Here is a 13,453-nt window from a genome sequence, read left to right as displayed (position 1 = left end):
TGGACCATGTTCAGAGGAGGGCACCGAAGATGGTGAGGGGTCTGGAGACCAAGTCCTATGACAGTGGTGGTGAACCTATGGCACGTGTGCCAGAGGCGGCACTCAAGAGCCCACTTTGTGGGCACGCACGCCGTCACCCCAGCACAGAGTTTGCCTGAGTTCGGCACTGAGCGGAGGGGACGGCTCTGAGTTTGCCTGAGTTCGGCACTGAGCGGAGGGGACAGCTCAGGCACCAGCTGCTGGAGCTAGGGAAGGAAGGGCGCTGCTGCTGCTACTGCACTCCGAAGGTGCGAGGCGGAGAAGCCAGCACAGGAGTGCAGCGCAGCCGTCTCTGGGCTGGACGTGGCGCCTTCTCCTTCCCGGCCCAGAGTTGGAAGAGCGGCTTCTCGTTCTCCCGATCAGCAGCTCCTGGGGGCTGATGAAGCCGGGACTGTGAGCGGAGGAGGAGAGCGCGCCTATTGTTCCTCCCGGCACCGGCTGCGGGGTTTGGGGCGTTTTTGGGGGGTGGCTGATCCGGGCGCATCCAGCGGGACCTGTTGTTGCGGCTCCTGTCATGGGCAGAGTAGGGGGGCAACCCCCCCGTCTGGTTCCTTCTCTGGGAGCGGGCTGAGCCGGCGCGGTAAGTTCGCCTCCTTCTTTTCTGCTCGCCGCGTGTGCTGCTCACTCCCGATGCTGCTGCCAAGAACCGGGAAAACTTTCCTCCAAACTTTGCGATTTCCAGCCGAGGGCTCGGGAAAGGCCCTTGTTAATTGGGGGGGGGGGAGCTGAAAACCCCCTGGCTTCCCTATCCTCCTCCCGCCCTCCCAATTTTGTTCCAGTCTCTACCGAGGAGACTTGGGGTGGGGGCGAGGGATGAAAACTGGCAAACTTTCCGCTGCTTTCCAGCTGAGCCAGGTTCTCTATCGCCCCCGGCATTTAGTGCTTGGTGGTTCAGCGAGCGCCAGTTGTTTTTTCTAAACTAAAACCTCAGTATTCAGGTTAAATTGCCGTGTTGGCACTTTGTGATAAATAAGTGGGTTTTGGGTTGCAGTTTGGGCACTCGGTCTCTAAAAGGTTCACCATCACTGTCCTATGAGGAAAGGTTGAAGGAGCTGGGTATGTTTAGCCTGGAGAGGAGATGACTGAGAGGTGATATGATAGCCATCTTCAAGTACTTGAAGGGCTGTCATACAGAGGATGGAGCGGAGTTGTTTTCTGTTGCCCTGAAGGTTGGACCAGAACCAAGGGGGTGAAATTAAATCAAAAGAGTTTTTGGTGAAACATTAAGAAGAACTTCCTGACAGAGCGATTGCTCAGTGGAACAGACTTCTCTGGGAGGTAGTGGGTTCTCCCTCTTTGGAGGTTTTTAAACAGAGGCTAGACAGCCATCTGACAGCAATGCTGATTATGTGAACTTAGGCAGATCACAAGAGGGAGGGCAGGAAAGGATGAGTCAGTGCTGGAATCTTGTGGTCCCTTCCTTACATGCTGAGGGTAATGCTGATCACCACTTTGGGGTCAGGAAGGAATTTTCCTCCAGGCCAGATTGGCCAGGGATCTTGGAGGATTTTTCTCTTCCTCTAGGTCACGGAGGGGGGGAGGAAGATAAGAATTTCCTTTGTTGTGCAGGGGGTTGGACTAGATGTCCCTTGAGGTCTCTTTCAGCTCTATGTTTCTAAGTTTCTAATTTAAAGTTTACCACATATAAATGATATTTTTCAATTACAGCTGATATAATACTTAGGCGGCACGAAATGATGAGCTAATACATAAATACGTTGATACATTAAATGTTTTACAATTCTTTTTTGCATCCATCACATTCTTTAATTAACATGCCTGATCTAGCCAAATACAAAGTAACCTGGATTCAAATGCAAAAAAAGATATTTGAGGCAAGAGAAGAATCCTGGAATCTGAATTTAATTGAAATTCAGGTTTCCATCCCAGATTTGCCAGCAAAGCAGACAACTGTCAAATTAAACTATTCTCCAGATTGCATTTGAGATGATAAAACTTAACATTAATTTCAATTCTACTTCGGGATTCATTGAATCCTGCTGAGCAGTAGCTTCAGAAGGGAAAATAAGGGTTCAAAGCTAACCTACTTGTTTATGTAATTGAGTATATTGCAACTCTAATGGATGTTACAGCAATCAAAGGGAGTGGTTTGTTCCTCCATATAGTTCTTCATACACTTATGGCCCAGTTATCTGTGCTCAGAGAACAACACAGTATACAGAAGTCAGCCTGTTTCATAATGATACCACTTAGAATTAGATGCATGAATAGGGTTGCCAACTTCCAGGTAATGTACAATAAGTGAAAACACCTGTTCCAGAATTAAAGCAGTTTGAGGAAATAGGCAGCATGAGGGCTGCCTATTTCCTCAAACTTCCAGGTAATAGCAGAAGATCTCCTGCTATTACAACTGATCTCCAGCTGAAAGAGATCAGTTTACCTGGAGAAAATGGCGGCTTTGGCAATTGGACTCTATGGCATTGAAGTCCCTCCTCTCCCCAAACCCCGCCCTCCTCAGGCTCTGCCCCAAAAACCTCCCACCGATAGTGAAGAGGGACCTGGCAATCCTATGCATGAACAATTTTTACCAAGATGTTGAATTTTGCAGCCTAACTTGGGTTACCAGCTACCATAAAGATCCATGGGGAAACAAAAAGCATGGAGACATGGTCTTCGACCCTGAGAGAGAGGACCAGATACCTAACAGCACCTTTTCCTCTTATGAGCTCCACCCATCCCTCAAGGGCCTTGCTAGGAATCCCCATCTTTTGGACTGCATGGTTGACAACAACCTGGAACAAAGTATTCTCCATGATGACCATGTGTCTGGTCACAGTGAGGTCCTTCTTAAAAGAAGAAAAAGAGTTGGTTTTTATATCCGCTTTTCTCTACCTTTAAGGAGTGTCAAAGAGGCTTACAACTGCCTTCCCGTCCCCTCCCCACAACAGACACTTTGTGAGGTAGGTGGGGCTGAGAGAGTTCTGAGAGAACTGTGACTGGCCCAAGGTCACCCAGCAGGTTTCATGTATGGGAACAGGGAAACAAACCCAGTTCATCAGATTACACTCCACCATTCATGTGGAGGAGTGGAGAATCAAACCCGGTTCTCCAGATTAGAGACGACTCTTAACCACTACACCAGGCTGGCTTCTTACCATTTCTGGCCTTTCAACTGCATCCTCTGTCTTTTTCTTTCACCTGTGACACCCAGCGTCCATACTCAGACAGTTTTCATCTTTACACTTAGATTTAGAATGGATTCATACAGCAGACGTTTACTCCAGGCTTTTCTAGAAAAACAAACAATAAACAGTTATGAATTCACTTTATATATAATTTTATTGATTTCTAAAAGGGAATCAATTATATTGATTATTAAAAGTAAAGTATTTATTACATTTGTGTTTGACCTTTCCTCCTGTGGCATCTTAAAGACCAGCGTAAGCTTCCATGTGGCAGAACTTGCTTGCCTCTGATGAAGGGAGCTCTGACTCACAAAGGTTTATGCTGGGATAAACTTTGTAGCCCTGAAGATGCCCCTGGCCTCCCATTTTATTTTGCCTCTACGGACTAACACAGCTACCCACCCAAAATGACCTTCACCCCAAGGAGATCTGAGCAGCATTTTAGTCTGAAAACAGCCTTATCAGCCAGATTAAATTCATACATAGTAACTTTCTTAGAGCCATTAAGATTCTTATCTGCCCAGGGATGTGAACCTGAGCCTCCTATATCCAAGTCCAACACTTTAGCCATTATGCTACACTACCTTAATGAAGCTGACCTTACCCATGAATCTGAGAGTGAATTACGGCCCTGTCATGGATCACACAATAAAGAATGACCCTCTGCGATTTTAATTATCAGTTACTAATAAAAAACTTATTGCTTCTTTAGGAAGCTTTTTTACCAGGCAGACATATGTTTCCCTCTCCCCCTTCTGCCAGAGGCAGAGTGCAAGGTAACACGTCAATTTTGTAACACTAATAATACTATTGGCACATTTTACCAAACCAGGATATGCGGCTGCTACTGATAAACTATTTACATGAAGAACCATCTTTGTGCGGCTTAAGAAAGTAAAATGTTAGACCTTTGTTACTTCTAAATATGTAATATTGTCTCTTCCCACCACTGTTCATCCTATGCCAGCCCTTGTGTATCTGGAAAGAGCAGAAGGACTTCCCTCCCTGCCTTATCCCTCTCTCCCATAGCATACGGCTCAGGAGGTTTGGCAAGAGAGTGAGTCTGCCAAGGTGGCCAGGGGGAGAGAGGCCGGTTGTGGAGAAAGGGGAGTAAAACCATCACCACCACACTGTGGCCAGCTTGCTCTTTTTCGGGCGGCTACTGTGGCGGTGGTACACTCTCTTCTCTGCAGCCAGCTTTCTCTCATCCTGGCACCCACTCAGAACCTGGGACAAGAGTGCAGAGGCTGTGTAAAAATTAGAGGTGCCATTGAAGAGGGCTAACCCTTTCCTTCCATCCCTGGCACAGCATATGCAGCTCAGGGAGGGTTGCAGGTTACCCCTCCTCCAGTCCCTGCAGTGGCAGCTGCTCCGAGGTGGGCACCACCTGCCAACCACAAGCTTTACCAGGCAGTCAATTTGCTCACTTTCCTGAAACATGGGACAGACGCCCCATTGGGGAACAGTTCTCTGAAGAGCCACCTATGGCTCCTGAGCCAGGGTTAGTATCACTGCTCTAACATTTACATCACACTGGTTGAACTAACCCCCCCCCCCACACACACACACTATTGGCAACCTGGCTAATTTGGTAAACACACAATATGGATTTAGAGTGCCATCCCAAGCAGAGTTATACCCACCTAAGACCATTGGCTTCAGTGGACTTAGAAGTGTGTAGCTCTGTTTAGGATGGCACTATTAGACAAAGATGCTAGGGGCAGGAATACATTCAGCTTGCCTGTTTCCTGTCCCCCCCCCCAAAAAACAACCATGTTAAGAGTCCCAGAAGCCTCAGGAAAAGCAATGTGTTGTCTTTAGCTTTCTCGGGGGGGGGGGGGGTTACCGCATTATGTATTCCCAGCAATGTATTAAGAGTTTGAAAATGTTATTAAAAACATTGCTTTAAAAGGGTTTTTGGACACCACGGCTAAAAAAGGGTTGGAAGACGTCTTCACAACTAAAGGGGCCAAACAAAGTGCAAACAGTATTTTTTATAACATTTTCAAACTCTTAATACGTCGGTGGGAATACATAGAAAGTGCGAACAGTATTTTTTATAATGTTTTCAAACTCTTAATACATCCCTGGGAATACATAATGCAGTAACCCCCCCCCCCCGTTCATACTACAGAGGCAACACCTCTGCCTGTGAAGTCAACACACTGAACCTGACGTTTTGTTGCTTTTACATTATTTCTGTTCCCTTAAATTTCAGAAACAAATGTTACATATAAATGTTCCCATATATAACATTTATATATATATACATACACACATATATACACATACATATCTATACATATACACACACACATATATAAATCACACACACACACACACACACACACACATATATATATATATATAAAACATATAAATTGAAATTTCAGAAATAAATGTTACATATAAATGTTCCCAAACATTTATATATATATACATACACACATATATATACATACATATATATATATATACACACACACACACACACACATATAAATCACACACACACACATATATAACACACATATATATAACACACACACATATATATAAATATAAAACATATTTTATATATATATAAAAAACATACATATAAACACAATTTCTGATAGAGATGCGGATGAGGCTTTTATGGCTCCGCACCTCCAACGGTTGGTTTTGGAGGCTTAACCCTAGTTGCCATAGTAGCCAGCGTTTTCCGCAGACAAAGGGAATAATTTCCCCCAAGAACTGCTCCGTTCCTTTGAGCAGGGGAACTTTAAAGAGGCCACTGCCTACCAGATCCTACATGCCTCCTCGCCCTATTCTGGAAAACACCCGGACAGCAGCAGACCTCACCCTGGACGAGCGGGTCCTTTCGAAGCCGCCCGGGCAAACTTCCCCTCGGAACGCTGCAAAGCACATTGGGAAATGTAGTTCTTGCAAGCGCCCGACTCCCTGCGGCGCGGCCGCAGAACTACATCTCTCAGGGTGCTTTTGTCCGTCCCCCGTCCCTCCCCCGACTTTCTATTCCTTGGCTCCACCATCAACCAAAAGGGAGACTGCAGCCAAGAAGTCAGGAGGAGGTTGACACCGGGAAGGGCAGCCATGAAGGAGCTAGAAAAGATTTTGAAGTGTAAGGATGTGTCACTGGCCACCAAGACTAGATTAATTCATGCCATCATATTCCCTATTACTATGTATGGGTGTGAAAACTGGACAGTGAAGAAAGCTGATAGGAAGAAAATAGATTCCTTTGAAATGTGGTGTTGGAGGAGAGTGTTGCGGATACCGTGGACTGCCAAAAAAAAAAATCAGTGAGTTATAGATCAAATCAAGCCTGAACTGACCCTAGAAGCTAAAATAACTAAACTGAGGCTGTCGTATTTTGGTCGCATCATGAGACGACAAGAGTCACTGGAAAAGACATGCTAGGAAAGGTTGAGGGCAGCAGGAAACGAGGAAGACCCAACAAGAGGTGGATTGACTCAATAAAGGAAGACACGGCCTTCAATTTGCAGGATCTGAGCAGGGCTGTCAAAGATAGGACATTTTGGAGGACTTTCATTCATAGGGTCACCATGAGTCGGAAGCGACTCGACGGCACTTAACACACACCCGAAACCGGAAAGAAAACATTATCTCCTGTCAGGCTAAACCGGGATGAAAGGGAAGTTGTGGGGCTCTTCAATGGCGGGCTTTGTCAGTCGCCAGGTTATTCCCAAAAGGATGCAAGGTGTGTGTAATCGAAACGCGCGCGGATTTGCTCACTTGCCACGCGGTCTGCAAACAGGAAAGTCTGGAAGAATTGTGTGGAGCCGACGTAGATCGTAATAAGAAACATTTGGCAAACCTCTGTAACGATTCGTTTACAAGGGAAGGGCTGCATTAGATCGGTAACTGTAGGCCGCAGGGTTGGATGCGGGTGTGTTTAAAAGCAGCCTCCTGGAGGACACTATGGGGGAGGGGGAGCGACAAACACGCCCTGTAAACATTTTAAATTGCTGATCTCAGTGATCTGGGACTTTCACAAACCCGCCTTGCAGCGTCATAAAATACATTTCTTAGTGTGTGTGTGTGTGTGTGTGTGTAAAGCGCTGTCAAGTCGCAGCTGACTTATGGCAACCCCCTTTTTGGGGTTTTCATGGCAAGAGACTAACAGAGGTGGTCTGCCAGTGCCTTCCTCTGCACAGCAACCCTGGCCTGCCTTGGTGGTCTCCCATCCCAATACTAACCAGGGCTGACCCTGCTTAGCTTCTGAGATCTGACGAGATCAGGCTAGTCTGGGCCATCCAGGTCAGGGAACATTTCTTAGTACAAGTACACAAATCATTTCGGCTAAGTAAGCCTTATTCCAGTGGTTTGTTTTTAAAATCAATAATAAGAGGTGCTATGGCTGCCACCTCTGAGTTGGGAAACTCCTAGAGACTTAGGGGGTGGAGCCTGGGGAGGGCACAGGGTATAATGCCGTAGAATCCACCCTCCAAAGCAGCCATTTTCTCCAAAAGAACTGATCACTGTCAATTGAACTGATCTGGAGATCAACTGTAATTCCAGATCTCTAGGCCCACCTGGAGGTTGGCAGCCTTACGGTGAGATCACTGGTTCAGGGTACTTCTCCCTGAATAGTACCCCCCCTTACATCACTTGTACTTTCCTACTATTAGAAAGTCTACAAGTGAAGATAACTTCTGCAATTTAGGAAAGACTGAATACAACTGGTAAAATAAAACCAGTTGCTGTATGGATACAAGCTTGGTTGAGACACTGTGACTCTTTACACTCGCTGCAGAAATAAAGGCATCCACTTCCATGTGTGCTGCAGATAACCTAGACCACTTTGAAGAAAGCACTGTACAGCCTTTGCTCTATTAAACATTTTCTGTTTTAACTGTTAACCAGATCTATGGGAGATCCACTGAATTAATGAACACTGAAAATAAGAGCCTACTTCATCAGATTAAAATCGCCAACTCCAGCTTTGGAAATTCCTGGAAGTCTGGGAGGTAGTATTGAGAAAAGATGGGAGTTTGGGGAGGGAGAACAACAGGGATGTGATGCCATACAGTCCACCTTTTGAAACTGCCATTCCCTCTTGGGACAGCTTCTTTTCACTGCAGCAGGCTAACCTCTGAAATAGTCAATACACTCTTATAAAGCATCAGAGGCAGAAAGACAGTAATGCACAAGACAGTATTTTTGTTACACTAAAAGTGAGTTTCTTTATTAAGATCTATGTATGTTCTATAATTGATGGTCTTTAACTGTACAGTTGTTTTTAAAATCAGCATTCCACTGAAGTATACAGTAGTCCAGGATGAACATGTTAACAGTACAGTAATCAGGTACGTTAGATGGAAGTTAGGAAGTTAAAAAAATGACTTTACAATCAAAGTTCACTTCTGTTTTAAAATACATGTTTATTTCCCTGCCTGAAGGTTATACTAAGAGAGCCCAAGCAGCATATTTATATATTTCATGGGGATATAAAACAAGTCCAAGAGTCCACTTCCAGAGTCTTTGTTCAGTTCTTTGATTGCAACTTCATGTAACTGAAGGGAGCTCCACATTTTTCAGCTGGTTATCTTTAAAACTTGAGTTGATGTGAATCTATCTATTTTGCAGCAATTTTTAGAATGAAATTCTGTGCAGTGCTAAAACTTGAACCTGCTGACGGATTAATCTCTTCAAGCACCCTGCTGTGGTATATACCAGCTCTGTTTGTGGCATACTGAACATCCACCTCCTGCTATGCCAGCCTACATACACTCTTTGGCTGTACAACTGGAATGGACAACAGTCACTCTTTGCATCTAATCTAGCTATATAGTTCCATAAGTTCAGGGTGCATTAGTATAAATAAATCCATTTCTAAAATAGTGGAAGTACTTCAGAAAGATTACTTGTCTGTCTTACAGGACAAAAATGGAACAAGTAAGATTTTGTTTTTCACTCCATGATGAAAGCTTTACAGATTTGAAATAATGTCAATCAAAAAAATTACTAAGATGAAAGCACTTTCCCTTATTCTCCAGATCTGAAAGCAAGGATCCTTTATCATTTCCCCCTTTCCTGTTACTAGAAGCCATCCAGAGAAAAGGGGCAGCCATTCTAGAGAAGCAGCAGCAGCAGCTGGAGATAGGATGTGCTTCCGTACCACAGTAGTGTGTTGTAAACAGAGTTAGAGCTCTAGATAAAAGAGGGATGTGAACTCCTGGATGCCATCTGGCATAGGCGCTGTCATACCAGACAGTAAAATTTCTCTTCCTATACCCATGATTTCAGGAGTCCATTATCCGGACAATGAAGCAAACTATAAGAATGCCCAGGCCTCTAAACCCCTAGTAAGGCTGTGCAAATCTCACTAAATAGATCAAAATTGCTGGAGGATTCTGACAACTCTTGCCTAGATTAGGTACAACACTGATGAGGTGCACAAGGAGTTTCAGATGACAAGCTGCTGCCCCCCCAGCAAACGTTTCCTGAATACAACTACTTAGTAGTAAAAAAATCCTGCTACATGACACAGGGTTGCTCAGCAGTTAAGTGCTTCACAAAATCAATGCCTTACACCAATCTGTAAAGCTTTTCTGAATGATTAAAAAGGTTAATTTCTGAACATAATTACAAATTGCACTTTATATATAATCGTGTGTTCCCCTGCTCCAATCCCCTCCATACTTAAAAAAATTAGGAAGAAAAGTTACAGTTATTGGCTACCCTATGGCAATTTAGATTTGCCAAGTGATTCAAGGGCACATAGGGCAGATTACATCAGTTGTGGGGAACTGGAATACTGCACAAGCAACAGCTGTAAGTTTCATCACAGTTTGGCTTGCATCAGCTTCAGATGTTTGTGGAAAGATTCATGGACCTGTTGGAAGAAGTAAACTCAATTGGCGATTTAAAAAACACACAGTGAATATTTATACCCCACCTTTCTAATTCAACATGTATACTAAAGGTGGATTACAATAAAATCCATACTCAGTTTAAAATAGGCAGTAGCCAGTAACTGAAAGTTCATGCACTGGAAAGAAAAAGCTAAAGGCCTTTTTTCAAACACAAGAATTTTTCCTCTTGACACCAGAAGGCCCCTGAATTATAAACTGTCTAGTGCAAGGGAAAGGGAACTGCAATGAGCAGGGGCAGCTACCTAGAATGCCCTCAGGTGGGTTCTCACCAATCGGATTTATCCACCTTGGTATTCACATAACAAAGCTTTCACAGTCCACCTCAAGAGGGCAAGCTGCTCTATTTGGATGGTGGTCCACTGAGAACCATATAGCCCAAATCCATGCATGTTTCATTCTAACCAAGTTCAGTAGGACTTAATCCCAATAAGACATGCTCAGGACTGTAGCCCAACAGTAAGTGATACACAGCATTCCATTAAAAATAAAAACATCACTAGCTATAAAAGTAATAGCAAAGGGATACCGATGTGAAGTTCCAGAATCCCCAACTTGAGACAGTCAAATGAGAAACAGCATAAACCCCTACAGGGATCTGAGAGTCTTATGTCCGGTTTAAATAGGTTTAAGAATTTCTAAATGGCTAAACCCACATTGAAAGTCACAGTTACTACAATCTGTGCTCAAGAGAGGCTGTGTACTACAGTGGGCTTTTCACTGGCCTACGTCCAATTTTGCTTTCACTCAAATAATGAATATTTGTCTGTGGGCCTCAGAAACCCTAAATTTAAACATCACTGCACACTATGGCTACAGAAACATAACTGGGGGTTAGCACAGCATCAGAATTGATACACTGGTTTGTGACTGGTCTCAGGCTTGCAGAGCGAGCAGGAACAGTACGCAAGGCTTTCACTCCCAGCAATCCACACCAGAATGCAGGCAGGCTGCCCAGCTTGAGCTTGGCAGGCTGCCTAAGGTAGGCTGCAAAAACCAGCACAAAACTCCCAGGCCTCTCTGAAACTACAGAGAGAACAACAGAGTTGTGGCAGCACAAGAGCCAGCGTGGTGTAGTGGTTAAGAGCGGTGGTTTGGAGTGGTGGACTCTAATCTGGAGAACCGGGTTTGATTCCCCACTCCTCCACATGAGCGGCGGATGCTAATCTGGTGAACCAGGTTGGTTTCCCCACTGCTACACATGAAGCCAGCTGGGTGACTGGGTGACAGCTCGCTTAGAGCTCTCTCAGCCTCACCTACCTCACAGGGTGTCTGTTGTGGGGAGGGGAAGGGAAGGTGATTGTAATTCAGTTTGATTCTTCCTTAAGTGGTAGAGAAAGTCGGCATATAAAAAACCCCAACAACAACAAATTATTCTCTCATCTCCACTTCTACTTTTGATAAGCTTGGGCAGATCTTTGATGCATCCTTAAAGAAATGGGAAAGGACCTAAAAATATGAGTATTTACAAGTCCTCTAGGGGACTGTAATAAGTCAGGGAGAAGTAAGTCCACAATTAGCCTGTGGGCCTTAATGCTTTACATATGATTTCTTTGAGTAGAAACCTAAGCAAATATCTATCTAGCATAGTTGTTAATGCAAATCCAAAAAGCATGCCAAAACTTCATAAGATACACTGGGCAACAGTTTGTTTGTTCAAATAATTAACATTTGTGGTACACTGGCTTGTATGCTTCTACCCTGGTTCTGTAAATTAAGATCAGGCCTTTAGTGGGTTTTTGAGGTAAGTGGTTATTACTAAAACAAACACTCTATCAGGTGGCCTGTTTTCTGTGAAACTCCTTCCTGAAGGAGAAAAAACACATCCATGCTATGCGACCATGGGTTGGGGATCCTATGGCATGAAATGAGTTTGAATACAAGGGTCTTCTTTGGTTTCCCTTTCAAGAGCCCTCCCCAGAATTCTCTGTGAAAGTCATGAACTTTCATTCACACAGCACAGATGCTGCTGTGAGGAAGGAAATTTGAGATGATGCTCTTGTGTGAGCTTCTTTCGCTCACATCTTCAGGATCCAAAACCATGAGATTTCTGGGGTCAGGATTTTCAGCCTTTTGTCTGCTGGGATCTAGAATGGTCCCATATACTGCTTCCTGCTTTTGCCTGTGCTTTACTGTATTATTTTGAAAATGGTGTCTAAACTGAGGATACAAATTTTTAAAAGAAAAGGGCAAGAGTCCAGTAGCACCTTAAAGACTAACAAAAATATTTTCTGGTAGGGTATGAGCTTTCTGAAGAAGTGAGCTGTGGCTCATGAAAGCTCATACCCTACCAGAAAATATTTTTGTTAGTCTTTAAGGTGCTACTGGACTCTTGCCCTTTTCTACTACTACAGACAGACTAACACGGCTACCCACTGTAAATTTTTAAAAGTAATTTTGAATGTCATGGTGAAAATAGGATGGATTTCCTTACCTGTGTTTTATTTAATGGTGATTTCTTTGCCCATTCAAACATGTTTTCATAGACGTTACCATCATATCGGCCAAGAACGGATCCAAGAAAGGAATCGTGGAAGTCAAAGGAATCCACTAGAGCTACTGCATTAGGACGGATTAATGCCAAGAGCTCCTTCACCCGCTGGTTCACCTGAGTTACCTGTGCATCTGTCAAAATGCCTCCCTGAGAACAAAGGGAAGATCAAGAGTTTATGTCCATACAGTCTTGTCTCTAACTGCAGCCTAACTCTCCGGTGTGGGGAGTCACAGAAAAAGCTAAAATAGTCGACAGGCTGTCAGATGTCTCATGGATCCATTTGCAAATCAGAAAGTTAGTGGCTAATTTGGATTCCAGACATAAACCGGCCTTAATTTCAGTTTTCAGAGAACTATCCAGTTAACAGAAGCACTGGGCGCAACACATACAATATTTATCCAAAAAGCGGACCAGGGTACTCAAAACATTTGTGTAAAGCACGGGTGGGGAACCTCCGCCCCGCGGGCCGGATCCAGCCTGCGACATCATTGGCGGCGGCCCGCAGACTCTCTTGCAGAAGCTGCCACCATTGCTGCCACTGGAGTGGGTGCAGTTGGCTGGGCGAGTGGGGAACAGAAGCCAAGCGCCCACACTCGGCATGGTCGGCGGCTTCTCCAGCGCCCTCAGGGCCTCTGCGAGCGGAGGGGCGTGGCTGGCGGGTGGGCGCGAAGGAGGCTCTGCCCCACCCTGCTCGCCTCTCACAAGCCTGAAGTTGTGCCCCACCGCCACATCCCCCCTCGCAAGTGGGTAGGAAGGAGCCCCCCCCCCACGGGTCAGGCCGGCCGGTGGGAGATCCCCCCCTGGGCGGGGGGCTTAGGGGCCTGGGCAAGCCAGGCAGGCAGGCAGAGAGGGGCACTGGGATGGGCTTCCTCCCTCCT

At 45.0% G+C, this 13,453-nt stretch overlaps 2 protein-coding genes across 3 annotated transcripts in view; both read right to left on the bottom strand.

Moving 5' to 3' along the window:
• Positions 1–3,220, bottom strand: part of FBF1 (Fas binding factor 1) — a 57,565-nt gene extending 54,345 nt beyond the window's left edge. Inside the window, exon 1 of the mRNA XM_056854208.1 lies at positions 3,156–3,220. Coding sequence (XP_056710186.1) covers positions 3,156–3,158 — 3 coding nt within the window. The 5' untranslated portion in view covers positions 3,159–3,220. The remainder of the gene's footprint in view (positions 1–3,155) is intronic.
• Positions 3,221–9,823: 6,603 nt separating this feature from the next.
• ACOX1 (acyl-CoA oxidase 1) overlaps positions 9,824–13,453 on the bottom strand; it is a 39,448-nt gene continuing 35,818 nt past the window's right edge. For both annotated transcript variants that reach the window (XM_056856846.1, XM_056856839.1), the window contains exons 13-14: positions 12,516–12,722; positions 9,824–10,044 (exon numbers count right to left, since the gene is read on the bottom strand). In XM_056856846.1, the coding sequence (XP_056712824.1) occupies positions 9,994–10,044; positions 12,516–12,722 (258 nt within the window). In that variant the 3' untranslated portion in view covers positions 9,824–9,993. The remainder of the gene's footprint in view (positions 10,045–12,515; positions 12,723–13,453) is intronic.

The sequence above is a fragment of the Euleptes europaea genome, chromosome 1 (assembly GCF_029931775.1).
Source record: "Euleptes europaea isolate rEulEur1 chromosome 1, rEulEur1.hap1, whole genome shotgun sequence".
Classification (NCBI taxonomy): domain Eukaryota; kingdom Metazoa; phylum Chordata; class Lepidosauria; order Squamata; family Sphaerodactylidae; genus Euleptes; species Euleptes europaea.
Note: the sequence above shows the minus strand (reverse complement) of the source record. Positions and strands in the feature narration are given on the sequence as shown.